This window comes from Oncorhynchus mykiss, chromosome 8, assembly GCF_013265735.2.
Source record: "Oncorhynchus mykiss isolate Arlee chromosome 8, USDA_OmykA_1.1, whole genome shotgun sequence".
In the NCBI taxonomy this organism is placed as follows: domain Eukaryota; kingdom Metazoa; phylum Chordata; class Actinopteri; order Salmoniformes; family Salmonidae; genus Oncorhynchus; species Oncorhynchus mykiss.
The window spans coordinates 72,081,504-72,108,083 of NC_048572.1; the positions used below are offsets into that span (position 1 = coordinate 72,081,504).

Sequence of the window (26,580 nt, forward strand, 5' to 3'; positions counted from 1 at the left end):
TTTGAATGAAAACTAATACAATTTGAACATCAGCCTACGTCACAGTCTCTCTGACCTGACCTTCTTGGTCCACACCCTCATTAAAGGCGCAACCCTTTAATCTGGCACAGCTTTACTTTGTCAAACATGCTCCTGCAGTCCCTGCATTCATTCTGTTGTGCACAACCTGTAACTGATTTTGTTCGTATCTTTATGTATCATTTGCATTTGGAAATGTTTAAGTGCATCTGGACAATGATTTCACAGGTCGGTTGTACTGTCAGGGCTCTGCTTACCATGCTGGCCAGTAGCCAAACAGAGCAGAGCACAGCGGATGACTGAGCTCCCTTTTCCCAAGTCCCATCCAGACGCTGCGTGCCCCGTCATTCAATTGAAATGGAAACCCCACATTCAGCTGTGTTTGTTGTGTTTGTTATGGTTGTGCCATTGGCCCTCTCGGTGAACACACAACATTGTCACAACGTAGCTATAACAGCGGGGCAATATTTCAACAACAATCAGTTTGGTCAGCTGCAATTACATCATTAGGCGGTCAAACAAGTTAGAACCAGCAGGCATAATAATTTGGATTATTTATTTGGGTAGGTGTTCTTAGGCAAAGGCAACACACCATTTTGCAACTATTATTTCCTTATGCACCTGGACTTCTAATACAGCAGTTTAAGTAAAGTACCTGTAAGTGTGTTGTTGTAATGTTTGAACTTGACCACATCCGAGTCTGGTAGAAAGAGAGTATGTCATTGATTGGCCGAGAAAGTGCTACTTGATTTGACAATAGCCTATAGAGCTTTTATAATGTATCTATTAATCATACAAAGCATATTCAGAATAATAGTAGCTATATTGAATAGTAGTACTTTGGTGAGATGGGAGTATTACTCTAGAGAGCACTGAACTCCAACAACACTAATGGTTGTTTATCTATTTTCCTCCAAAAAATGAAGAGCAAGACACTCGACTATCCTGACACGAACCCAATCTCAACCCCGGGGGGGGGGGGGGGGGGGGGGCTATGATATCTCCTGCCTTTATCACTCTTCACCAGAGGACACTACACCCTAGTATAACAACCCCATTCCTTTTTCTTGTTTATGTCCGTTCACTGTCTGCCATCATCATTCCACTATCCATAACTGCTACTTTTGCTCAATCCAAACACTTCTGCTGCTACGTGTGCAAGTATCTCTCTAACCGGGCAGAGTGGCAGGGCTGGGGGTCTGTGCAGTGTGGCATCACCATCTCTGGCTGCAGGGTAATTTATTGTGGGAGCTAAGTGTTTCCATTTGCATCAAGAGCCACTAAAAACAGTCTCGCTGAAGGTTTCTGGGGGGCCCACTCGTAAAAGTACTGATGCGGTGTGAGCTGGCTCCCAGCCTGACAACCTGTTTGGGGAGCAGTATAGATGTGATTTTAATGAATACATAATCCAGTCATCACAAAAAGACCCCGTCCCTAGCTCCTAACTCTTTGCCAAAGGTAGGCTACACTCCAGACCATTGTGTTTTCATTCAGCAGACACAAGAGAAGTGTGAGGCGTTTTTAGGGTAGGTTTCAGAAAGAAAACAAGAAAATGTTTATTTGGGAAATGGTTTCCAATTCCCTGTAACTGTTCCATAATATGAAAGAGTAGAAATGAAGATGGGGCAGATTTTTTTAATTTTTATATCATTACGAAGAGGAAAATAAGGAACCCAAAATTGGAATGAAATAGAGAAAGAACCGTGACTGTCAAATTGTGGGTTGATATTTTAGCTTACAATTTGAGGGTTGCTCAATAAGAAGCCCATTGACAAATCTAGTTCAGAGTGAAGCATCGGTTAACATATCTAGAATGTAAAGTAACACAAATCGATCACAACAAAATAGTGAAAACTTTACATACAGCTTCAATAGAAATAAGACACCAGACCCAAGTACTGAAACTTCACGAGGTCTAATAATTGTCTATCAATTAACTGCATTTACCCATTTCCCAACATTCCCTTGAATAAGCAACTCACTGCTGCCCTCTTCTGAATCTACAGCCAACAAGTGTCATGATCATACATAACTGAGACACCACTCATTAGGATACTATCTCAAAGGAAATTTACCCATTATCAGTCCTTCAACAACAATGATTAAATTTCCCTATATTTAATCATGAACAGTGGCACTGCTCCTTGAGAACAATTAGAATCTGGTATATTTTAAGATGTTTACTGTGTAAATATTAAATAATGGGTAACAATCCCACATTGGTTTACTTTTCAGCTAAAACCTACCTGTCACTACATACAAGTCAATTTAAGTTTAAATAGTGATCACACAATTGTTTCAGCTGTTCAATACAGTAGGCCGGTGCTGTTCTCACACACCAATGCTTATGGAGTAGTAGACCTTCATTCGAGTTGCTTCAGAAAGACCAGACCATGGTTGGAGTTTACTTTGGCCAGGGCGACTCGCAGTTCACTCCCTCTAGCAGAGATGAGAGTCACTCTCTGAATAAAGAGAAACGGAAATCCAACAAAGTGCACCTCCGTCTGAAGACCAAAGAAAAGATAACAATAACAAGTGCAAGAGGTATATGATATCATTCTGTCTCTCAGCATCTGGGAAAGTACCACATTAATAGTAAAACATAGGGCATCTTCTGATGGGATTGCAATGGGAAGTTAAATTAATTTGAAGCCAAATCTTCATCAACAACAACAGGTACACAAACAGAAACCAAACTCCTACCACTACTTTTATGACATCAATCATTGAAGTCAACTATGGAGGAATGTTATAAAAATGAATTGAAAACATATAAAATGCAATTCATGTACTGTAAGTTTACAGCAAACGTATTGTAAAACGTGTATAACACAATTGACTTTCAACCAAAGCCATCTATAAGAAGTGGATGTCATATCTTTTCTCTAATAGAAAGGGAACCAATTCCCCACCCCCCGGTTGGACTCAACCACCTTCCAGGAACTTTTCCTTCCAGTTCTAACATTAACCAACAGGCCTAATTTCCTGAAACTGGAGCCTCCCTCTGCGTGGTGAAACGAACACAGCAGAAGCAACACCTGCACCAGTAGGAGACCAGCCAGGACGTGAGTCAAGAGTCCAACCATTACAGACACACAGACATACTAATAGTATAGTGCTACACAGGAATAAAATAATTGTGTATTTCTCTCATTTCCAATTAGAGACCTTGGAATCCATTCTCAAAATGAATCACATTGATGAATATAAACATCAAAATCCTTACCGACATTAACAGTTTCATTTGCATGATAAACCGAAAAATTGTCAGTTAAATATTTTACATTTACCAACACTGAAAACATGTATTATTTTACTGATGCAATCTGTGGTAATATTGCCAAGGTAACCTAAATACAAAACAATGGTAAATAAATAACAAAGGATGTCATGAGAGATGTCTTGAGCACTATTTTTACAGAAAGCAAAAACAACATCCACCTCAAAGCCCTTGGGGAAATGACAACTCTGACTTGGTATAACAATCACATGGCTCCTTATTTTCGAGAGCAGAGAGCAACCCACATGTGCCCTGACAGAATCCCACAGCCTTTGTGAAGCTCTTTCCAAGCAGAACTTGATTGATTGGCTTTCAATTGAGACACGCTCCTTGTTGGAAAGAACGACCTCACCACAGGGACAATCTAGTAAACAGACTTGGAAGTCCAGGCCTGCATGGTGTCTCCATACCATCCGCTAGGAAGGCAACGCCGGATCTCATGCATCTGTGGTCAGACCAGACCGACACCACTTCCTTCTAAAGCAGGGCTGCTTCGAAACCACGGCAGTATGTGTTCACTCTCTCCCTTCCTCGCCTTTTTTTAGAGGCTAAGAATGCACATAACCATGTGGTATGCTTCTGGAGTTCGGGACACCGGGTCTCCCAAATGAATGGAACTGTTTATCGCTCAAATCAACAACAGAAGAAACTCTCTCCAGTTCACCATCTTTGATCAGACTAGAAGAAGTGTTTGGTATAACCCTTTTCTCCGGCAACAATTTTCTTGTCATATACAGTGCATTCGGAAAGTATTCAGACCCCTTGACTTTTCACACATTGTTTCGTTACAGCCTTATTCTAGAATTGATTAAATAAAAATTAAAATCCTCAGCAATCTACACACAATACCCCATAATGACGAAGCAAAAACATATTCAAATGTATTAAAAATAAAATTAAATACCTGACTTACATAAGTATTCAGACCCTTTGCTATGAGACTCGAAATTGAGCTCAGGTGCATTCTGTTTCCATTGACCATCCTTGAGATGTTTCAACAACTTCATTGGAGTCCACCTGTGGTAAATTCAATTGATTGGACAATGATTTGGAAAGGCACACACCTGTCTATATAAGGTCCCACAGTTGACAGGTGCATGTCAGAGATAAAACCAAGCCATGAAGTCGAAGGAATTGTACGTAAGAACTCCGAGACAGGATTGTGTCAAGGTACAGATCTGGGGAAGGGTACCAAAACATTTCTGTAGCATTGAAGGTCTTAAATGGAAGAAGTCTGGAACAACGAAGACTCTTCGTAGAGCTGGCTGCCCGGCCAAACTGAGCAGTCAGAGGACAAGGGCCTTGGTCAGGGAGGTGACCAAGAACCCGATGATCAATCTGACAGAGCTCCAGAGTTACTCTGTGGAAATTGAGAGAACCTTCCAGAAGGACAATCCTATCTGCAGCACTCCACCATTCAGACCCTTATGGTAGAGAAGCTAGACGGAAGTCAATTCTCAGTAAAAGGCACATGACAGCCCACTTGGAGTTTCCCAAAAAGCACCTAAAGACTCTCAGACCATGAGGAACAAGATTCTCTGGTCTGATGAAACCAAGATTTAACTCTTTGGCCTGAATGCCAAGAGTCCCATCGAGAGGAAACCTGGTACCATTTCTACGGTGAAACATGGTGGTGGCAACATCATGCTGTGGGATGTTTTTCAGCGGCAGGAAGACTAGTCAGGATCGAGTCAAAGATGAATGGAGAAAAGTTCAGTGAGATCCTTGATGAAAACCTGCTCCAGAGCTCTCAGGACCTCAAACTGGGGCGAAGGTTCACCTTCCAACAGGACAACAACCCTAAGCATACAGCCAAGATAACGCAGGAGTGGCTTCGGGACAAGTCTCTGAATGTCCTTGAGTGGCAAAGCCAGAGCCCGGACTTGAACCCGATCGAACACCTCTGCAGAGACCTGAAAACAGATGTGCAGCGACGCTCCCCATCCACCCTGACAGAGCTTGAGAGGATCTGCAGAGAAGAATTGGAAAAACTCACCAAATACAGGTGTGCCAAGCTTGTAGCGTCATACCCAAGAAGAGGCTGTAATCTCTGCCAAAGGTGATTGAACAAAGTGTCTGAATACTTATGTAAATGTGGTATTTCAGTTTTTATTTATTTATTTATTAGCAAACATTTCTAAAATCCTGTTTTTGCTTTGTCATTATGGGGTATTGTGTGTGGACTGATGTCAATTATTATTTTTTGAATCAATTTTAGAATAAGGCAGTACCGTACAAAAATGTGGAAAAAGTCAAGGGGTCTGAATCCTTTCCGAAGGCAATTTAACTCATTACAAGTGTTCATCCTCAATTTATTACATCTTTAGTGTAGGATCACATCCCAGTGATGGACCCGGGCTGAGACTTTTGAGAGGTCGCCAGTGTTCTTTAAAACTAGTTTAGCTTCTTCCTGAGTCATTAATGAGAGTACAGCCACCCCACCAAATCGGGTTAATCTGGGCTTTTGGCTCCTGGTGGTCCCCTCTCTCGTGAAAGCTAGTGGCCACTACCTGTGGCCACATCTTCGGTGGTGTACGTATGTGTGTGTGAGAGAGAGCTCCGGCCCCAACAGGGGCAGTGAGCAGATACCAAACCAACTCCTGGTGCCAACAGGATGTAATAACAACAGGCCTGTTTACTCTGCACTCACTTTCATTCAACAGGCCAGGGACCGACACGCATGGGGAACTTTCAATAGTAAATAGCTTCCACTTCTATCTCGTTTGCCATAATTATGACAATCTCCATGCCAATTTGTCACATGTAAACCCTGTTATAATTGGGTGTTGCCTTGCTTTGCCTTTCTCCGAGTGTTGTTTTGTTGCCTGTTTTGTTTTCTATTCATTATCATTCTTAAATTAATAAAGGGAACTACACTGAACCAAAATAAACACAACATGCAACAATTTCAAAGATTTTACTTAGTTATAGTTCATATCAGTAAATCAATCAACTTAAATCAATTCATTAGGCCCTATACTATGGATTTCACATGACTGGGAATACAGATATTTACAGTTGAAGTTTACATACACCTTAGCCAAATACATTTAAACTCAGTTTTTCACCATTCCTGACATTTCCTGACAAAAATTCCCTGTCTTAGGTCAGCTAGGATCACCACTTCTTTTTAAAAATGTGAAATGTCAGAATAATAGTAGAGATAATTATTTATTTCAGCTGTAATTTCATCACATTCCCAGTGGGTCAGAAGATTACACACACTCAATTAGTATTTGGTAGCATTGCCTTTAAATTGCGTAACTTGGGTCAAACATTTCGAGTAGCCTTCCACAAGCTTCCCACAATAAGTTGGGTGAATTTTGGCCCATTCCTCCAGACAGAGCTGGTGTAGCTGAGTCAGGTTTGTAGGCATCCTTGTTCGCAAACGCTTTTTCAGTTCTGCCCACAAATGTTCTATTAGATTGAGGTCAGGGCTTTGTGATGGCCACTCCAATACCTTGACATTGTTGTCCTTAAGCCATTTTGAAGACCCATTTGCAACCAAGCTTTAACTTCCTGACTGATGTCTTGAGATGTTGCTTCAATATATCCACGTAATTTTCCTTCCTCGGCCTCCCGGGTGGCGCAGTGGTTAAGGGCGCTGTACTGCAGCGCCAGCTGTGCCATCAGAGTCCCTGGGTTCGCGCCCAGGCTCTGTCGTAACCGGCCGCGACCGGGAGGTCCGTGGGGCGATGCACAATTGGCCTAGCGTCGTCCGGGTTAGGGAGGGATTGGTCGGTAGGGATCTCCTTGTCTCATCGCGCACCAGCGACTCCTGTGGCGGGCCAGGCGCAGTGCGCGCTAGCCAAGGTTGCCAGGTGCACGGTGTAGCCTCCGACACATTGATGCGGCTGGCTTCCCGGTTGGATGCGTTGTGTTAAGAAGCAGTACGGCTGGTTGGGTTGTGTATCGGAGGACGCATGACATTCAGCCTTCGTCTCTCCTGAACCCGTACGGGAGTTGTAGCAATGAGACAAGATAGTAGCTACTACAACAATTGGATACCACGAAATTGGGGAGAAAAAGGGGTAAAATTAAAAAAATAAATGAATAAAAAAAAATCCTTCCTCATGAGTAGATTTTGTGAAGTGCACCTGCAGCAAAGCACCCCCACAACATGATGCTTACACCCATGTGATTCACGGTTGGGATGGTGTTCTTCAGCTTGCAAGCCTCCCCCTTTTTCCTCCAAACATAATGATGTCATTATGGCCAAACAGTTATATTTTTGTTTCATCAGACCAGAGGACATTTCTCCAAAAAGTATGATCTTTGTCCCCATGTGCAGTTGCAAACCGTAGTCTGGCTTTTTTATGGCGGTTTTGGAGCAGTGGCCTCTTCCTTGCTGAGCGGCTTTCAGGTTATGTCGATATAGGACTCGTTTTACTGTGGATATAGATACTTTTGTACCTGTTTCCTCCAGCATCTTTACAAAGTCCTTTGCTGTTGTTCTGGGATTGATGTGCACTTTTCACACCAAAGTACGTTAATCTCTAGGACACAGAACACGTCTCTTTCCTGAGCGTTATGACGGCTGCGTGGTCCCATGGTGTTTATACTTGATTACTATTGTTTATACAGATGAACGTGGTACCTTCATGCATTTGGAAATTGCTCCCAAGGATAAACCAGACTTGTGGAGCTCTTACCATTCTTTTTCTGAGGTCTTGGCTGATTTCTTTTGATTTTCCCATGATGTCAAGCAAAGAGGCACTGAGTTTGAAGGTAGGCATTGCAATACATCAACAGGTACACCTCCAATTGACTGAAATTATGTCAATAAGCCTATCAGAAGCTTCTGAAGCCATGGAATAATTTTTTTAAATTTTCCAAGCTGTTTAAAGGCACAGTCAACTTAGTGTATGCAAACTTCTGACCCACTGGAATTGTGATACATAATATATAACTTAAATAATAACTTAAATAATTGTTGGAAAAATTACTTGTGTCATGCACAAAGTAGATGTCCTAACCAACTTGCCAAAACTAGTTTGTTAACAAGAAATTTGTGGAGTGGTTGAAAAACAAGTTTTAATGACTCCAACCTACAGTTGAAGTCAGAAGTTTTAGTGACTCATTAAAATTCGTTTTTCAACCACTCCACACATTTCTTGTTAACAAACTATAGTTTTTTTTAAGTAGGGGCGTGGATCAGAAAGCAAGACAGTATCTGGTGTAACCATAATTTGCCTCGTGCAGTGCGATACATTTAATTCGCATAGACATCTCCTTCACATAGAGTTGATCAGGCTGTTGATTGTGGTCTGTGGAATGTTGTTCCACTCCTCTTCAATGTCTGTGCAAAGTTGCTGGATATTGGCGGGAACAGGAACACGCTGTTGTACACGTATATAGAGCATCCCAAACATGTTCAATGGGTGACATGTCTGGTGCGTATGCAGACCATGGAAGAACTGGGACATTTTCAGCTTACAGAAATTGTGTACAGATCCTTGCGACATGGGGCCGTGCATTATCATGCTGAAACATGAGGTGATGGCAGCGGACGAATGGCATGACAATGGGCCTCAGGATCTTGTCACGGTATCTCTGTGATTTCAAATTGCCATTGATAAAATGCAATTGTGCTCATTGTCTGTAGCTTTTGCTTGCCCATACCTTAACCCCACAGCCACCATGGGGCACTCTCTTCACAACATTGACGCCAGCAAACCGCTCGCCCACGCGACATCATACACGCTGTCTGCCATCAGCCCGGTACAGTTGAAACCGTGATTCATCCATAAAAAGCGTTTGAGCATTTGCCCACTGAAGTCAGTTACAACGACGAACTGCAGTCAGGTCAAGACCCTGGTGACGACAAAGAGCGTGCAGATGTGCTTCCCGAGACGGTTTCTGACAGTTTGTGCAGAAATTCTTTGGTTGTGCAAACCCACAGTTTCATCAGCTGTCCGCAGAGGCTTCTCTCAGACAATACCGCAGGTGAAAAAGCTGGATGTGTAGATCCCGGGCTGGCGTGATTACACCTGGTCTGCGGTTGTGAGGCCAGTTAGACGTACTGCCAAATTCTCTAAAACAATGTTGAAGGTGGCTTATGGTAGAGAAATGAACATTAAATTCTCTGGCAACAGCTATGGTGGACATTCCTGTAGTCAGCATGCCAATTGCACGCCCCATCAAAACTTGAGACATCTGTGGCATTGTGTTGTGTGACAAAATTTCACATTTTATTGTGACCTTTTATTGTCCCCGGTACAAAGTGCACCTGTGTAATGATCACGCTGTTTAATCATGTTCTTGATAGAACACACCTGCCAGGTGTGGAGAAATGCTCACTAACAGGAATGTAAACAAATTTGTGAACAAAATTTGAGAAATAAGCTTTTTGTGCGCATGGAATATTTCTGGGATCTTTTATTTCAACTCATGAAACCAACAGGTAACATGTTGCATTTATATTTTGTTTCAGTGTCCATTGCCTTTTATGAACTGGGCGGGTCGTACTGTACTACTTAAAGCAATTTGTCTGTATTTTATGTAAATGTGTTCTATTGGATAATTACACGCCACTCAAATACTTCCTCTGCTCTCTACATTACAGTAGCATGGGGAGCCTTGGGCATTATTTGTACGGAGAAAAGCATTATTTACCAGATATTGAGATTAAATAACAGTTTATCGCAAGTTCACATATGATAGCGAGACAATAATTAAATTTCAGTAAAACATCCGAGTACACTAGAGCATAGAAATATGCAAGTCATTCATATACACATAAGATTATACAGATATTCCTGAATCCAGTGATAATGTCAGAGAGACAGCCTATTGTGAGTTACTCCCTGCTTTCTCTAGTACAGAACATTATGGTATAGAAATTGACTTAAGAGTAGGGGCTCTGTAAAGTATTCAGTGTATTTCAAGGGACACAGTTTCAACGGACTTTGCTACATGTTACATACCCACTGCCTACCTCACAGTTCTACAGATCCCACTCGATGCATCGCTTTACTCAGCAGAAACATGGGAACATGCAACACTTGGAGCTGGAGGGAAACCATGTGCATGGAGGGAGGGGGATGGCTTTACTGACACCTGCAACTGAAAAAGAAGAAGGAAAAAACATGTGACAATTGCTCCTCACTGTGATTTAAGTACAACATCAGAAACCATGGATTACATGTGTGACAGAGACCATTATGTCTGTCCAACCTCCCGTCAACAACAACCAAGTTTGGATATATTCATAGTTTGTTAGTGCAAAGAGGACGATATCTCCACAAAGTGCTGATGAGTGAACGCTTCCTCACCTTGCTGTAAATAACATCTAGTGGACTGGTCAGTAATTACCACATTGAGAGGAACATCGAATTCTATTATTTACACGTTACAATGAGGTAAGGGTGTATGACTACACCTGAGGCTAAGACTTAACTTGATGTGATACAACGAAGCAGATGGTAAAATCTGGTTTCAACGGTTATGGAACCTCAAATATAGAGGTACAGTACAACAACTTTCTAACAGAATACATTAGTCGTAAGGCAATAGCAACTCGGTGCATTTCTGCATTGCGTTGTAAGTGAGTTAGTTACAGCAGCCTTTTCATGCGGCAGGTGTGTTTGTCTATGTGCATGGTGGCCTGGTCCGTAGAGGTGGTCAGAACATCCAGGCCCTCGTCTTGCCTCTCCAGCTCAGTCTCAGCCTCCAGAGCAAGATTTTTCAACTGCATTAGCATCTGAGAGAACAGGGAGAGAAACACACACACACACTTGATTTAGCTTGTGGTTCGCACTTTGGGATGCATTTCTTCTGTTGCACTTTACAGGGCAAAGTAAATCAAGTGCAGCTCAAGTATTTGACATATGGATTTGACCTAGGTCTGTGGGAGTCATTTTGTTTCTTGTTGTGGGAGAAAAAGTGTCTTGTCTAGGCGTTATGTCCTGAGAGGAGAGGGAGTGAGTCAGTCAGTGGAAAAGACGGGGGAGATGAGCAGAGAGGAGGAATAACACTTTCTTCTCAGTCATAATTCTTCTTCCACTGCCTGCCAGGGCCAAGGAGACAGAAAGAAAACAATCTATAATAACTGAATTTACATCGCTAGGTCAAGACACAATCGCCATGTGAAACAATATTCATGTGACTAGTATATGATACTCAAGCACATGGTGGTTTGACAGAGGTGCTCCTCTGGTCATCGATAACAAACAAGTCAAATGAAATGTTATTTCAACTTTCCATGTGTTCAGGGAATTCTGCAACTCCATCTCCAAGCTCCAAAAACTGTGTATGTAATGGTCAATGGAACATCTAAAATAAACTGCGTTGTGCCAAGCAAAATCTAATAAACATTCACTCCAAACTCCACCGTGGTTTCTGAACTAATATTATGTTATCCTACACATGCTCACACACACACCCCATTGACATTATGTATGTTTTCAACTGCCAGTAAGTGACACAGAAACAAAGTGCACAGGACCTTTAACTCAGTCCTACTGCTCAAGTTCAATATCATCACACCACTGCTTGAACATTAGGTTTGTTTGGGTGTATTAACTTGTCAGATATGTTAGTAAAATACACACAAGTTTTAAAAAGCAGGCTAATAACCTCAGCAAACTGATGAAAGGTGAGGTGAGGTGACTTGTAGGAATTTGTTTAGGACATAAAGAACTGTAAATATTTAACTGATTTGAACAATAAACCTATTGATAATCTGTATCAAATATCTTTTGACAAAAGGGTCTATTTGCTATACACTTGGGTAGGAAATAAGGTTGAAAGTGGCTCTCAACGAGGGGCTCTTACTATAGGTTCTAATCATGATATGAATGACTTCAAGAGAAGGGTTGGGTGTGTCAAAAAGTGTACTATTGTATCACTTGAGAAAGTGGCAGGCTTTGTAGTTCAAAAGAACCATTAAGACTTATCAGCACAACATAATAATCCATTGATAGAGAAAGAATACACATCCCTGAATTGTACACAGACTAATTGAGAAAAATGTCACTTATATGATCGATTTGTTTGTAAAATGATTATATATAAAACTATATTGAGATACAATCGTATTGAGACCATTCTGAAGTGGTCAATACTTAACTTGTAATACCTAACTAACTATTCCGTTGTAAACACAGTTTCCACAAAAGGCTCATTCAATCTTAGCTTCATTCAGTTTTAAAGAATTGCTTATGGGACAGTAAGAACCATCCATGTCTGGAGAGACTGTAGCCTGTGTTTCAGGAGGATTATGAAAATGACAACATACCTGTAACGGTTCACCAACCAATTACATATGTGGTCTTAGATATACACAAAATGTTGTGTTATGAAGAGGTTTAATATGGAATACAGCATTCTGAGAAAGTTATAATAATGTGTTAAATAAAAAATAATTGACTGCATTTGCGTCACTGTTTATGTCTCGCGACCATAGACCATGTATGGAGCTCACCCTGTTCAACATTATGGCTATGAATGGAAATACTTTATACACTGTCTGACCAGAAAAGTCGACCAAATAACTGGCCATGTATCTTTCCCTCTCTCCTCTCTTAAACACATTGGAGTTTGGTTTGTGGTCTCACCGACTTACATATAAAATATAATTTGACAAATCTAAATCATTACAGTGAATCTCTGTTTGGAATGGAAATACAGCATTTATCTTCCCATGATTTCCATGGGCAAAGTTATGCTTGTTCTTTAAAACCTGCTATTGAAATGGAATACATTTACTGAATCGTAACATGGTTATTAAATTATGCATTTCCTCTACATACAAAACAGGTGTCTACAGGACAGGTATTAAGCAGAAAGAGAGACAATGTAAGGGCAGTATAACTTTAGACTGCTTTAGTATACAGATGGAGAGATCTCTCACCTGTCGGAGCTCCTGAACCTCAGCCTGAGTAACCTCTGGCGTAAGGACATGTAGATGCACCTGGGAAAGCTCTCCTGCTGGGACCGTACTGGGGACCTCTGTCTCCTGGTACTGCTGCAAGCCTGCTGCCAAGGAAGGGGGACAGAGATACAGTGAGAAGGCAACTCAAACAAACAAATGATCATCCTATGAGCGTAACAGTATCCCCATGATAATGTATGGGGGAAAGCTCATAACATAAAAGGCAAAATTTTGTAATAAATCAATAATCTAGAGCAGGGGTCAACATAGATATAAATAATTTGTATACAGCAAAATTGACCGCAAGAATCCCAAACAGATATAGTATTTGACAAACACAGAATCCTTTAAAACCTTGATTACACTGGAATACGACCGCCAATGTCTCTCTAGTTATGTGTGGGAGCACTTGGGAACAGATTTCCTAAATTAAAATACACTTTGAGCTGATATCCTGGGGATTTTACAGTCTTATGTCAAACAACAAAAATCTGAAAACTTGGGGTGCCAAATAAAATTATCTAGAGTGTATCATGACATTTGAGCCTAAAGCTATTTCAAAAATGTATATTGAACTAATGCTAAAATACAGACCTTTACTGCCACTTGGTGGTCAAATACAAACCAATGTACAATACAAAATAAACAAAGAAGAACAATTGCCTGTGACTTCAGAGGTGAAATCTACAGTTCTTACCTGCATTCCATATTAAACCTTGATTCTGGTCACCTGGGGTTGTGGCTGGGGTCGTCTTAAAGGCAGAGTACTCACTCGTGTACTCTACCTTCTTCTTATACTGCATCTCTAGCACAGACATGGCCTCCGGCATTTTAGCCGACAGGAGTCTGAAGCATATGTCTGGCTTCCCTATGAACCTCTGCCTCACACTGATCTCATAAGGGTTGTGCACCCGGATGTCATCCACCTCGTCCCTCTCAAAGCGGTGGAGGAGCACATAGTTTGTGTCTCGGACTTCTAAAGAGGAGACCATCACCATCAAGCAGCCAGGCTTCAGGTCCGAGTCTCCACCTCTGGAAACGATGGCTGGTATGCTGGTGATCCCTCTGTGCTTGCCTGTTGCTGTTCCCTTACAAGTGGCCTCTCTGGCAGCATGCTCAGCATTGGCATCCTGCTGACTCTTCCAGGGTAATTTGCCAAAAGGCCACCAAGGGGGAGACTGCAGTTCAGACAGTAGCCTGCGGTGTGAATGGTGACAGAAGTTAGAGGAATCCATCCAATTCAGTGACGGTTCACACAAATCAATCTTCTGGATTATCGCTATCCAATCTCAATTCCTTACTATTATAGATTAACCAATTACATGTAAATAGAAAGGCATCAAAACGTCAGACAATATCCATGGCAAGCTACAATATTTGTAAACATAAAAACAATAAAACAGTTACATGACAAGGCCCAGAGGTAGAATAGAATATCAAAATCCTCCTTACTTGTCTGCCACGCCCAGATCAGAGTCGATCTTGTCCAGGCCCTGCATGACGTTATCAAACTGCTCTCCCTGGTGGTGGAGGACATTCCCTGTGTCCTCTAGCCGTCTTTGAGCCCCTGCCACCAGGTTAATCAGCTCCCTCCCCTTGGTGGGCTGTGCCTCGGCCCCCTGGACCTCAGTAGAGGGGGACAACAACCTCTCCCTCCAGAAATGCTCCAGGACATTGTAGACCACCAACCGGTTGGGCCTCAGTGAGCCGAACCAGTGCTTGAGATTCCCCTGTTCCAACACAGTCAGAGTGCTGAAGATGAAGCTGGACGACTCCATCTTGATCTCCGTAATCCTGGTGAGGCGGAAGCCAACCAGGTTCTCTTTGCTCTGGTGTGAGGTGAAGCGCAATATGGTGCGGGTCAGGGACAGGGTCCCGGCCTCCCAGCGCTTCTCGCTGTTGATGTAGTAGGAGCCTGGCCAGCTGTGGATGGGGATGTCTCGGTTTGGGCTTGTCATCTTGATTTGGCTTCAGGTGCTCACTTAGGTAAAAAGGGGTGAACATAAATTCAGATGTCATATTAGAAATAACAGAGTATTTGAATCAAGGTCAAGATGTTAATCAAGATTAAAGATTAGACCCTAAACCTTTGGAACTATTAGCTAGGTATTTCAAGTAGCTAGCTAGATGTCATCATGGTAATCAATTAACTTTGGACTAGCTATTTAGACCTACTGCATGGCAGTAACGTTACAGCTAGAAACATACGTTACCGTGTAATAGTTAACGTTACTTTGCTAGGGCCACTGTGTATATGCTAAGCTTGCTATCTGGCTATAAAAACATGCACAATCGTAATACGCCAGGAAGCTATCTAACGTTAGCTAGTTATCCAGCCAGCAGCCATCTCCATAAGCTTACCTCTAAAATAAAATAAAATATATTTTGCATTAAATTACATTCGTGTACAAACTAAAGAATAGCTGTAACCAAACAAAATAGCTAGCGGACATTCAACGTTCATGTTTTTGTTTACTTTTTAGAAACCTGGCACGTGACCTCCTGCAGGGTTATGACTATCCCAGGAAATCAATGGCAACAATTCTGCAATGTTGGGCAAGGCGCTAATATTATCGATTGTGCAAAAGTCATTTTTATTCGAGTACAGTTGTTCTGTGAATATATATTTCAATCTATCAGTTTAATAATTTGTCAAATTAAATAAAAACACCTGTTTGCAGGCGACTGATTTGTTTAGGAAGTGGAAGAGCGGCAGGTTCTCAGTACAGACATGTTTACAGTCCGTCTAGAAACAATGATCCTGCTACCTTAAATGTGTAGATTAACATGATTGTCTAATTTCGTTGCTTATATGTACTACATAAATGTTATTTTTAAGACAACGTTGAATTAACAGACAATATCCAAGATGTACGGAAACAATATGGGGCAAAAAAAATAAACAAATGTAGCTTTGTAATTAATATTGGGCTTGTGCATCGATAAATGTGTTCCCTTGCAATGCAAACTGAATATCATTGCCATAGCATGTAAAATAGAAAGCTATTTGTAGGTTCGAATAAACGAACCAGACCCTCCTAATTTTCGACTTATCTTTGTAATGCAAATCCCAAAATTATGTAGTTATATCGTAGATACGTCGCCAGTTTTAATCGCTTGCTAACTAGTTAGCTATATCCAGGATTTGTTTATATTATTGAATATCATGGACAGGGAGTCTTACTATAACTGCTGCAGCCTTGTCAAAATACCAAGGCAATCCTATGAAAAATTCTGGTCTTCGCACTTTGTGGATTACATAGACAAGGAGTTGAGCTATTCCAAATTCTTTAAAAAGGTACTTACTTCCCAACCACCCATTCATGTTCTCGAGGAAATTCACTAGACTGGACATGCAGAAAACAGTGGATCACTGAAGAGGGGAAACCAACCTTCCAGAAACTGCTGCAGCAATTTGGTAAATAAATGTTGTTACAGATCTATTACAATGCCCAGTAACTTTGTATTCATAATGTTGGTGTGACATGAACGAGTTTGATTAGCCTAGGCATGGGCTGTCCTGATCTGTGATTTGACAGCCATATCTCATCGTCTGTGGAATTATCTGATATAATTTGTGCTGCAGTTATGATGAACAAATAACCCATTTCTAAGTTGTTTTCACAAAAGGTTTTTCTATTGTTTTTTACCCTTGCAGATTAGACTCTGGTTCCTGTTGCAAACAGTAATGTGAAAGAATACAATGCAAACCCCAAACAAATTATTTATTCACTACTGGAAAGAATACATCCAGAATGGACACACGTCACCAAAAGGATGTCTATCTGAACGATTCTAAACTATCAAAATAAAGAAAGTCGCACACTCCATGTATAATCTCCCAGCAATTTAATGGGTATTTACCAACGTTTCGGCATCACCCTGAGGAAGGCACAGTGATGCCAAAACATTGGTAAATACCCATTAAATTGCTGGGCGATTATACATGGAGTGTGCGACTTTATTTTGATAGCTTATTCGCCGTTAGTCAGCACCTCCACACAAACTATTATTCTGGGTGGGCGCCAGCGCATGTTTTTTAAAATCTTTTATCTGAAGTATTGACACATGTCAAGGTATTGATTTCACTGATATGTTGCCTCAGTCCAAAAGAGCAGCAGTCCAAAAGATTTGAAAGTGTTTATTTGTAATGAATAGTACTTGTACTCTTTGCGTTCTTACGAAACTATGCAGTATTTTGTTTTTTTATGTATTATTTCTTACACTGTTACCACAGGAAATCTTAAGTCTTATTACATACAGCCGGGAGGAACTATTGGATATAAGAGCAACGCCAACTTACCAGGAACACGACAGGTCTGTTCAACACTGGTCCAACCAATCTGATTCCATGCTTCAAGATTGCTTCGATCACATATGTTCCGGATGGCATCGAACAACATTGATCTATACGCTGATTCGGTGAGCGAGTTTATTAGCTTGTGCATCGGTGATGTTGTATCCACAGCGACTATTAATACCTTCCCCAACCAGAAACCGTGGATTGATGGCAGCATTCACGCAAAACTGAAAGCGCAAACCATTGCTTTTAATCAGGGCAAGGCGACCGGAAACATGACAGAATACAAACAGTGTAGCTATTCCCTCCGCAAGGCAATCAAACAAGCTAAGCGTCAGTTTAGAGACAAAGTAGAGTCGCAATTCAACAGCTCAGACACGAGAGGTATGTGGCAGGGTCTACAGTCAATCACGGACCACGAAACCATCCCCATCGCGGACCCCGATGTCTTGCTCCCAGACAAATTAAACAGCTTCTTTGCTCGCTTTGAGGACAGTACAGTGCCACCGACACGGCCCGCTACCAAAACCTGCAGGCTCTCCTTCACTGCAGCCAACGTGAGTAAAACGTTTAAATGTGTTAACCCTCGCAAGGCTGCCGGCCTAGACGGCATCCCTAGCCACGTCCTCAGAGCATGTGCAGACCAGCTGGCTGGTGTGGTTACGGACATATTCAATCAATCCCTATCCCAGTCTGCTGTTCCCACATGCTTCAAGAGGGCCACCATTGTTCCTGTTCCCAAGAAAGCTAAGGTAACTGAGCTAAACAACTATCGCCCCGTAGTACTCACTTCCCTCATCATGAAGTGCTTTGAGAGACTAGTCAAGGATCATATCACCTCCACCCTACCTGACACCCTAGACCCACTCCAAGTTGCTTACCGCCACAATAGGTCCACAGACGACACAATCGCAATCACACTGCACACTGCCCTAACCTGTCTGGACAAGAGGAATACCTATGTAAGAATGCTGTTCATCGACTACAGCTCAGCATTTAACACCATAGTACCCTCCAAACTCGTCATTAAGCTCGAGACCCTGGGTCTCGACCCCGCCCTGTGCAACTGGGTCCTGGACTTTCTGACAGGACGCCCCCAGGTGGTGAGGGTAGGAAGCAACATCTCCACCCCGCTGATCCTCAACACTGGGGATCCACAAGGGTGTGTTCTCAGCCCTCTCCTGTACTCCCTGTTCACCCATGACTGCGTGGCCATGCACGCCTCCAACTCAATCATCAAGTTTGCAGACGACACTACAGTGGTAGGCTTGATTACCAACAATGATGAGACGGCCTACAGGGAGGAGGTGAGGGCCCTCGGAGTGTGGTGTCAGGAAAATTACCTCACACTCAACATCAACAAAACAAAGGAGATGATCGTGGACTTCAGGAAACAGCAGAGGGAGCAGCCCCCTATCCACATCGACGGGACAGTAGTGGAGAAGGTGGAAAGTTTTACGTTCCTCGGCATATACATTACGGACAAACTGAAATGGTCCACCCACACAGACAGCGTGGTGAAGAAGGCGCAACAGCGCCTCTTCCACCTCAGGAGGCTGAAGAAATTTGCCTTGTCACCAAAAACACTCAAACTTTTACAGATTCACAATCGAGAGCATCCTGTTGGGCTGTATCACCGCCTGGTACGGCAACTGCTCCGCCCACAACCGTAAGGCTCTCCAGAGGGTAGTGAGGTCTGCACAACACATCACAGGGGGCAAAATACCTGCCCTCCAGGACACACCTACAGCACCCGATGTCACAGGAAGGACAAAAAGATCATCCAGGACAACAACCACCCGAGCCACTGCCTGTTCACCCCGCTATCATCCAGAAGGCGATGTCAGTAAAGGTGCATCAAAGCTGGGAACGAGAGACTGAAAAGCAGCTTCTATATCAAGGCCATCAGACTGTTAGCCATCACTAACATTGAGTGGCTGCTGCCAACATACTGACTCAAATCTCTAGCCACTTAATAATAAAAAATTGGATGTAATAAATCTATCACAATGCCACTTTATATAATGTTTACATACCTTACATTACTCATCTCACATGGATATACTGTAGTCTATACCATCTACTGCATCTTGCCTATGCCGTTCGGCTATCGCTCATCCATATATTTATATGTACATATTCTTATTCATTCCTTTACACTTGTGTGTATAAGGTAGTTGTTGTGAAATTGTTAGATTACTTGTTAGATATTACTGCATGGTCGGAACTAGAAGCACAAGCATTTCGCTACACTCGCATTAACATCTGCTAACCATGTGTATGTGAACAATAAAATTTGAATTGATGTGAAATTTGATTTGATTTAGACATTGCTCAACTGTTCCCTCCTGTCTGCAGCAGGGATTTTCCTTAACGCGTTTATACCACCCCAGTCTTCTTTTCTTCTGACTGGTTCAATAAGTATTGGGATACCTTGGAGGTGGACGACTACCGCTACGTCTACATGGAACCCAAAGACTCATGGTATAACAAAACATATTTCATTATAGACCCTAATATGGATATCCTATTATCTCTCCCTTAACATCATGTGCTTGTTTCTCTCATCACTACAGGACGCCATTCCACACTGATGCGTTTCGCTCCTACAGCTTGTCAGTGAATATCTGTGGCAGTAAAAAATGTATCCTATATCCCAAGGAGCCAAGGGGCCAAGGAGAGTTTCTACAAGACAGCCATGGCAACCTTGCTTATGACATCACTACCCCCGAGCTTCAAGACAATGGGCAGTTCCCACACTCTGTTGAGGCCTGCCAACCACTAGAGATCATTCAGGAAGCGGGTGAGATCATTTGTGTGCTCAGTGGTTGGCACCATCAGGTTTATAATTTGGTAAGTGCTGCTGTTTGGATGTGGTGCAAGAGCTTTTTTATAAATAATTGCCAGTTAAGCACATATAAGCTCATCTGGCTAATTTTGAACTGTAATAACCCCATTTTTGTCTCATAATCCTACAGGAAGACACCATCTCTAACAACCATAACTGGTTGAATGGCTGCAATGTGTACATTATGTGTCAGTTTCTTCAGAACGAGCTGTCTGCTGTCCAGAGAGAGATAGAGGAGTGGAGTAACACTTGGAGATACTGTATGTCAAAAGCAGATTTATTTTGAAAAAGCTGTGGTCTGTAGTAACTAAATTGTTATTGTTTTCCAGGTCATCATGAAGTCTTGCTCTGGGATTGACTACAGGGAGTTTGCCTCTTTCCAAAAGATCATCGCTGACAACCGCATGTCTTTCTTGAGCTCTTGAAACACCTCAAATTACCCTCTGCATCTTTCAAATACCCTGACCACGTTAGGACCTCACCACGCTGCCTGTGACCTGCAGAGGATGGCTCACATTCTAGAATGCATGCTCTGCAATTACTTTAACTGGAACATTCAACTCTGAGCTCACACAACACCCACCCGTAGATCGCACTCCAGCAGGTATATCTCACTGGTCACCCCAAAGCCTATTCTTCCTTTGGCCGCCTTTCCTTCCAGTTCTCTGCTGCCAATGATTGGAACAAACTGCAAAAATAACTGAAGCTGGAGACTCATATCTCCATCACTAGCTTTAAGCACCAGCTGTCAGAGCAGCTCCCCATACTGTATTTATATATTTTCCTCCTTTGCACCCCAGTATCTCTACTTGCACATTCATCTTCTGCACATCTACCATTCCGGTGTTTAATTGCTAGATTGTAATTACTTCGCCACCATGGCCAATTTATTGCCTTACCTCCCTTATCCTACCTCATTTGCACACACTGTATATATACTTTTACTGTACTATTGACTGTATTTTTGTTTATTCCATGTGTAACTGTGTTGTTGTATGTGTCAAACTGCTTTATGTTGGCCAGGTTGCAGTTGTAAATGAGAACTTGTTCAACTAGCCTACCTGGTTAAATAAAGGTGAAATTTAAAAAACTGAAAGTTTTCTGGAGTAGATTAAAGAAACCAAACTCCACTAGAGGGCAGCACTCCCTTTACCAGGAGTAGGCCACTGTATCCCTTTCTGAGCATCTTTATCTATACATTTGGTTGATAAGGCTTTGGTTTCAGAGATAGGTAGCCCAAATGACTTGCCTGATGTCTTGAAATACATACGTTTATGGATGTTTTGTGTGAATGAGATGTTGAGAAAATGAGAAACATCCATACTTTGTGTCCTTATATGTTTATTACACCAGAGATGCATAGTAATATTTATGACAATAGCTAGTAAATTATGGTGCACAACTGGCAAACAGCATAGTTAAGGAAGATAGACTCTGAAATTATAATTTCAGAGTCTATCTAAAGCAATTTCAATATTGCAAACAAAGTAAAACTATTGTCAGACATGGCTGCTAGTGGTACCAGTGAAATACTGTATTAGATGAATTTGGAAAGAGAAGATGTAACTATGGACGTGTAGAAATCCATGAAGAAATTATATGGCTCTTTTGAACAAATGTACGTTTCATATTGTTGGGGTCAATAAATACTTCTATCCTCATTTTGCTTTCGTGTCTTTGGGCCACCAGTCTGGCACGGAGGCCTCTAGAGTCACTGTGGTGTCCTCTGACGCCTTGAGTGTCAGTGGCTCTTTAGCGTGAGCCAGGCGGATCAGGCTCAGGCCCAGCTCTCCAACCCCGGCCCTGTGCTTCCCGGCTGGCTTGCCAGACTGGGTCTGTAGCGATACTCCTTCCTCCAGGCCTTCGGCTGGTGCTGACATGCGTACAGGCATCAGGCGCTTCCGCACCACCCCGGTGTGATGAGTCCTGGCGGTCAACTCCTGGCCAATGTAACAGCCCTTACTGAAGCTGATGCCCTGCATGTAGACCAGGTTGGACTCCAGAGGAAGAGCCACCCCGGGAGGAAGGTCCTTCACCCCCTCAGGAAGTCCTAAGCGAAACAGGTAGATAGAAACATACAGTGATTACAGGAATAATTTCAATCCAACAGCCCTGCTAGCCATATTTTTTATTTTACCTTTATTTAACTAGGCACGTCAGTTAAGAACAAATTCTTATTTTCAATTACGGCCTAGGAACCGTGGGTTAACTGCCTTGTCCAGCGGCAGAACGACAGATGTTTTCCTTGTCAGCTCTGGGACTTGATCTTGCAACCTTTCGGTTACTAGTCCAACGCTCTAACCACTAGGCTACCTGCCACTCCATACCGTATGCTGCAACCAACTGTTCTATTATATATGGCATAACAACCCAGTAGTTGACAATATACAACCATAGAGTTGGCTACACACCACATAGTATTAGATGAGGCAAGCAAACCATTTCCACCACTTAAACCTCTAGTTGGCTGATCCTACCTATTGCATAGCGGTGCCTGTGGTACTCTTCGGAGTTGCCTTGCTGACACCATGGAATCATTTCCAGAGGATCGACTTCGTTGTCCACCACCAACCTCCAGCCCATGGCTTCAGTTCTCGGATCTTCCTCCCACATCAGAGCTTTTTCTGGGGCAGTGAGATCTGGCTTAGGCCTCTTGTGGCCTGGGGCTGTTCCCTGAGGCAAAACAGCCCATAGAGAAAGCTCTGGACAGGTGCTGATCTTCACCTGCCGGCGGATTTTGTACACCTTCAAATGTTTCAAAATTACATCCTTTATGGTGGTGTCACACTCGACCAGAACACCACAACCCGCTTCTGCTACTTTCAACCTAAATAAAAAATAAAAGAAAGAACATGTCAGCCATCATGTGGGAGTGCTTCAAATGTATATCATGCCTGGGTTTCTAGTAACTAATTGAAACAGTCTTAACTGCTGCACAGTAACTTCTATGTGAAACTTAGTAGTTAGATAGGCAAGCCACGCCCACAATGGATGTTATGGCTAGCCTGACCGTAAACAAGATGTAGCTGTTACAATAAGGCATTACCTGTATATGATAATGTCATACAGTGTCCTTCCTTGAACGTTCAGCATGTGCGCATACAAAACGTTCTGTTCCTCTTTTGCAAAGAGCTCCATGTCATTGGTTACAATACCTTGAAGAAACGATCTTGTATCTTGCCCTTGAACTTTCATTAAGGTCCTGTGTGGAAGATGATAGCAAACATACTGTCCCAATTCATTCTTACGTGCTTCCTGACTGTAATTATTGATGTTGGTCCATCCTGCTGGGCACCAAGCACTTGTCCACTGGTACCGGCGTTCGGAACATTTTCTAGCATTGAAATTGCGTGAGTAGAGTCGAAGAAAAGAGTTTGGACCAACCGCGGCCCTAGCGAAACAAACCAATCCCATACAGTGCATTGTTTGGTACGTGTGCGAAAAACAGCAACTAGACAATTAAATTAAATTCGTTAAATAAGTCCAAGACGGGACGTTTCAACTGACATCTTGATAACAAACTCCATTTTGAATCCCACAATGCACTGCGTGCATTTACGTCACGACGATGGGTGCGTACCAGAAGATTCGTGTGTTCAGAGCTCTGAGGTAGTTAATAAGACTGCTTCCAAGATGTCCGCCCGCCTGTTGTTTTCAAGGTAATCCACTCGTTCGCGTACGCTGATTCATGGACCGACTACTACACAGTGTACAAACATTAGGAACACCTGCTGTTTCCATGGTTTCAGACTAACCAGGTGAATCCAGATGAATGCAATGATCCCTTATTGAGGTCATTTACTTCAAATTCAATCAATTTAGATGGGGAGATGGCTTAAAAATCCTTATTCAGCCTTTCATACAACTGAAATATTGATTCAGTGCTGCCAACTCTCACTCATTTGACCCTTCACACACCATACCTCTTATTTCTCAGGCACTGAAAAAAGTACTTCTATTTTCTTATTCATTTTCCTGCCACCGCACTGTGAAAAGCGGCAGATTGAAGCTTGTGATTTGGTTTAGTAGGTGCAAATTTAAGTAATAAGGCACGAGGGGGTGTGGTATATGGCCAATACGCCACAGCTAAGGGCTGTTCTTCAGGACCAACACGTCCCTTAGTGCCTGGACACTGCTCTTAGCCGTGGTATACTGGCCATATACCACTAACCCCCAAGGTTGGCTTATTTATATTATAAATTGGTTACCAATGTAATCTGAGCAGCACATGTTTTGTCATACATGTTTTGTCACACCCATGGTATATGGTCTGATATACCACGGCTGTCAGCCAATCAGCATTCAGGGCTCAAACCACCCAGTTTATAAATGTAATGAAAGACCCCTGTTCGATGAATTTGGTAACTATGTGTTCATTAACCAATTCAATTAAACTACTCAGTCTGTTATATCAGGATTTGTAGGATACTGATAGAAATGAAGACAGAGGCCCAGTCTACAATAGTACAATAGTTAAATGTTTTTTCACGGGAACGTTCTCCCTATCATTTCCGGTACATTGGTCTATATACCTCACATTTTGTCATAAATGTCCCTCCTCCTCTCAGATACTATGGCAATATAGTTCACAAGCCTTCTCACATTGTCTGCCACCCGTTAAACAATCTACTACAAGCCCAAGGTCTCTCCCCTCCCTGGGTGGGGACAGAATGTCCTGTAAGGAACACAGTATTCCACGATAGTTCCAACAAGGAACAGAAAGTCCTTGTTCTAATTCTTGACTAAAACTACACACATTATATTCAGTATTATGATTATAATAAGATTCATACATTCATACAGTAACAGAGAGTATTCTGTTTAGTTATAGTTAAAGTTAAATGTGTAGCGGTATTTATTAGAGAGGGGTAAAGAAAGATTTTGTTCGGGCGCCAGGCAGGTATTAACCATGCCGAAAGGAAAAGAGTAGAATAGAGAGAGTACCACTACCAGACCCACACATCAGCAGAAGAGACTGCCTAGAGTGTAGCCTGTTTACCAGATAGCCAGTGGAGAGAAAAGAGAATACACACCATATAAAACCCACATCACAGCACAGGGGTAACCCCAACAAGAATACCTCATACAATAATACTAATAATGGTAGAGCAATTTAACAGCAACTTCATACAAGAACGAACCCAGTCATCAACAGAGGATTTGCAATAATCTGTATTATTTTCTAGTGTATGGGTGCAGAGGGTATGAATGTGGGGAGTGTTCATCGACACAACAAAGGCCTTAAAAATGTCCATAGTCTTCTCGGCCACATGTCATTAGTACACCCCACCTCAATACAGTTCACATAATATACAGTGCCTTGCGAAAGTATTCGGCCCCCTTGAACTTTGCGACCTTTTGCCACATTTCAGGCTTCAAACATAAAGATATAAAACTGTATTTTTTTGTGAAGAATCAATAACAAGTGGGACACAATCATGAAGTGGAACGACATTTATTGGATATTTAAAACTTTTTTAACAAATCAAAAACTGAAAAATTGGGCGTGCAAAATTATTCAGCCCCTTAAGTTAATACTTTGTAGCGCCACCTTTTGCTGCGATTACAGCTGTAAGTCGCTTGGGGTATGTCTCTATCAGTTTTGCACATCGAGAGACTGACATTTTTTCCCATTCCTCCTTGCAAAACAGCTCGAGCTCAGTGAGGTTGGATGGAGAGCATTTGTGAACAGCAGTTTTCAGTTCTTTCCACAGATTCTCGATTGGATTCAGGTCTGGACTTTGACTTGGCCATTCTAACACCTGGATATGTTTATTTTTGAACCATTCCATTGTAGATTTTGCTTTATGTTTTGGATCATTGTCTTGTTGGAAGACAAATCTCCGTCCCAGTCTCAGGTCTTTTGCAGACTCCATCAGGTTTTCTTCCAGAATGGTCCTGTATTTGGCTCCATCCATCTTCCCATCAATTTTAACCATCTTCCCTGTCCCTGCTGAAGAAAAGCAGGCCCAAACCATGATGCTGCCACCACCATGTTTGACAGTGGGGATGGTGTGTTCAGCTGTGTTGCTTTTACGCCAAACATAACGTTTTGCATTGTTGCCAAAAAGTTCAATTTTGGTTTCATCTGACCAGAGCACCTTCTTCCACATGTTTGGTGTGTCTCCCAGGTGGCTTGTGGCAAACTTTAAACAACACTTTTTATGGATATCTTTAAGAAATGGCTTTCTTCTTGCCACTCTTCCATAAAGGCCAGATTTGTGCAATATACGACTGATTGTTGTCCTATGGACAGAGTC

General features: G+C 42.2%; 3 protein-coding genes across 10 annotated transcripts; 1 reads left to right on the forward strand and 2 right to left on the reverse strand.

Annotated features, from left to right (window-relative positions):
* Positions 1-376: 376 nt before the first annotated feature.
* On the reverse strand, positions 377-15,787 carry snap47 (synaptosome associated protein 47). Of its 7 annotated transcripts, none has more exons than XR_005052943.1 (7): positions 15,534-15,787; positions 14,625-15,153; positions 13,870-14,369; positions 13,152-13,276; positions 10,858-11,000; positions 10,236-10,363; positions 377-2,480 (listed from the first exon to the last, which is right to left on the reverse strand). XR_005052943.1 is itself a non-coding variant. In XM_021613616.2 (6 exons), exons 2-6 carry the CDS (start codon positions 15,128-15,130, stop codon positions 10,348-10,350), a joined length of 1,290 nt encoding a protein of 429 aa, XP_021469291.2. In that variant the 5' UTR covers positions 15,131-15,153; positions 15,649-15,787; the 3' UTR covers positions 9,645-10,347. The 7 variants fall into 7 exon arrangements, 5 of the variants coding, with proteins under 5 accessions (XP_021469291.2, XP_021469293.2, XP_021469289.2 ...); XR_002474535.2 differs by having other exon boundaries at positions 383-2,522; XM_021613616.2 differs by lacking the exon at positions 377-2,480 and having other exon boundaries at positions 9,645-10,363; positions 15,649-15,787.
* Positions 15,788-15,888: 101 nt separating this feature from the next.
* On the forward strand, positions 15,889-21,017 carry LOC110530489 (2-oxoglutarate and iron-dependent oxygenase JMJD4). 2 transcript variants are annotated; one of them, XM_036986150.1, is made up of 4 exons: positions 15,889-17,594; positions 19,831-19,956; positions 20,049-20,325; positions 20,650-21,017. In XM_036986150.1, exons 2-4 carry the CDS (start codon positions 19,937-19,939, stop codon positions 20,743-20,745), a joined length of 393 nt encoding a protein of 130 aa, XP_036842045.1. In that variant the 5' UTR covers positions 15,889-17,594; positions 19,831-19,936; the 3' UTR covers positions 20,746-21,017. The 2 variants fall into 2 exon arrangements, 1 of the variants encoding a protein (XP_036842045.1); XR_005052944.1 differs by having other exon boundaries at positions 19,831-20,275.
* Positions 21,018-21,644: 627 nt separating this feature from the next.
* iba57 (iron-sulfur cluster assembly factor IBA57) lies at positions 21,645-23,879 on the reverse strand. Its single transcript, XM_021613626.2, has 3 exons — positions 23,367-23,879; positions 22,798-23,147; positions 21,645-22,370 (listed from the first exon to the last, which is right to left on the reverse strand). Exons 1-3 carry the CDS (start codon positions 23,741-23,743, stop codon positions 21,979-21,981), a joined length of 1,119 nt encoding a protein of 372 aa, XP_021469301.2. The 5' UTR covers positions 23,744-23,879; the 3' UTR covers positions 21,645-21,978.
* Between the last annotated feature and the right edge of the window lie 2,701 nt (positions 23,880-26,580).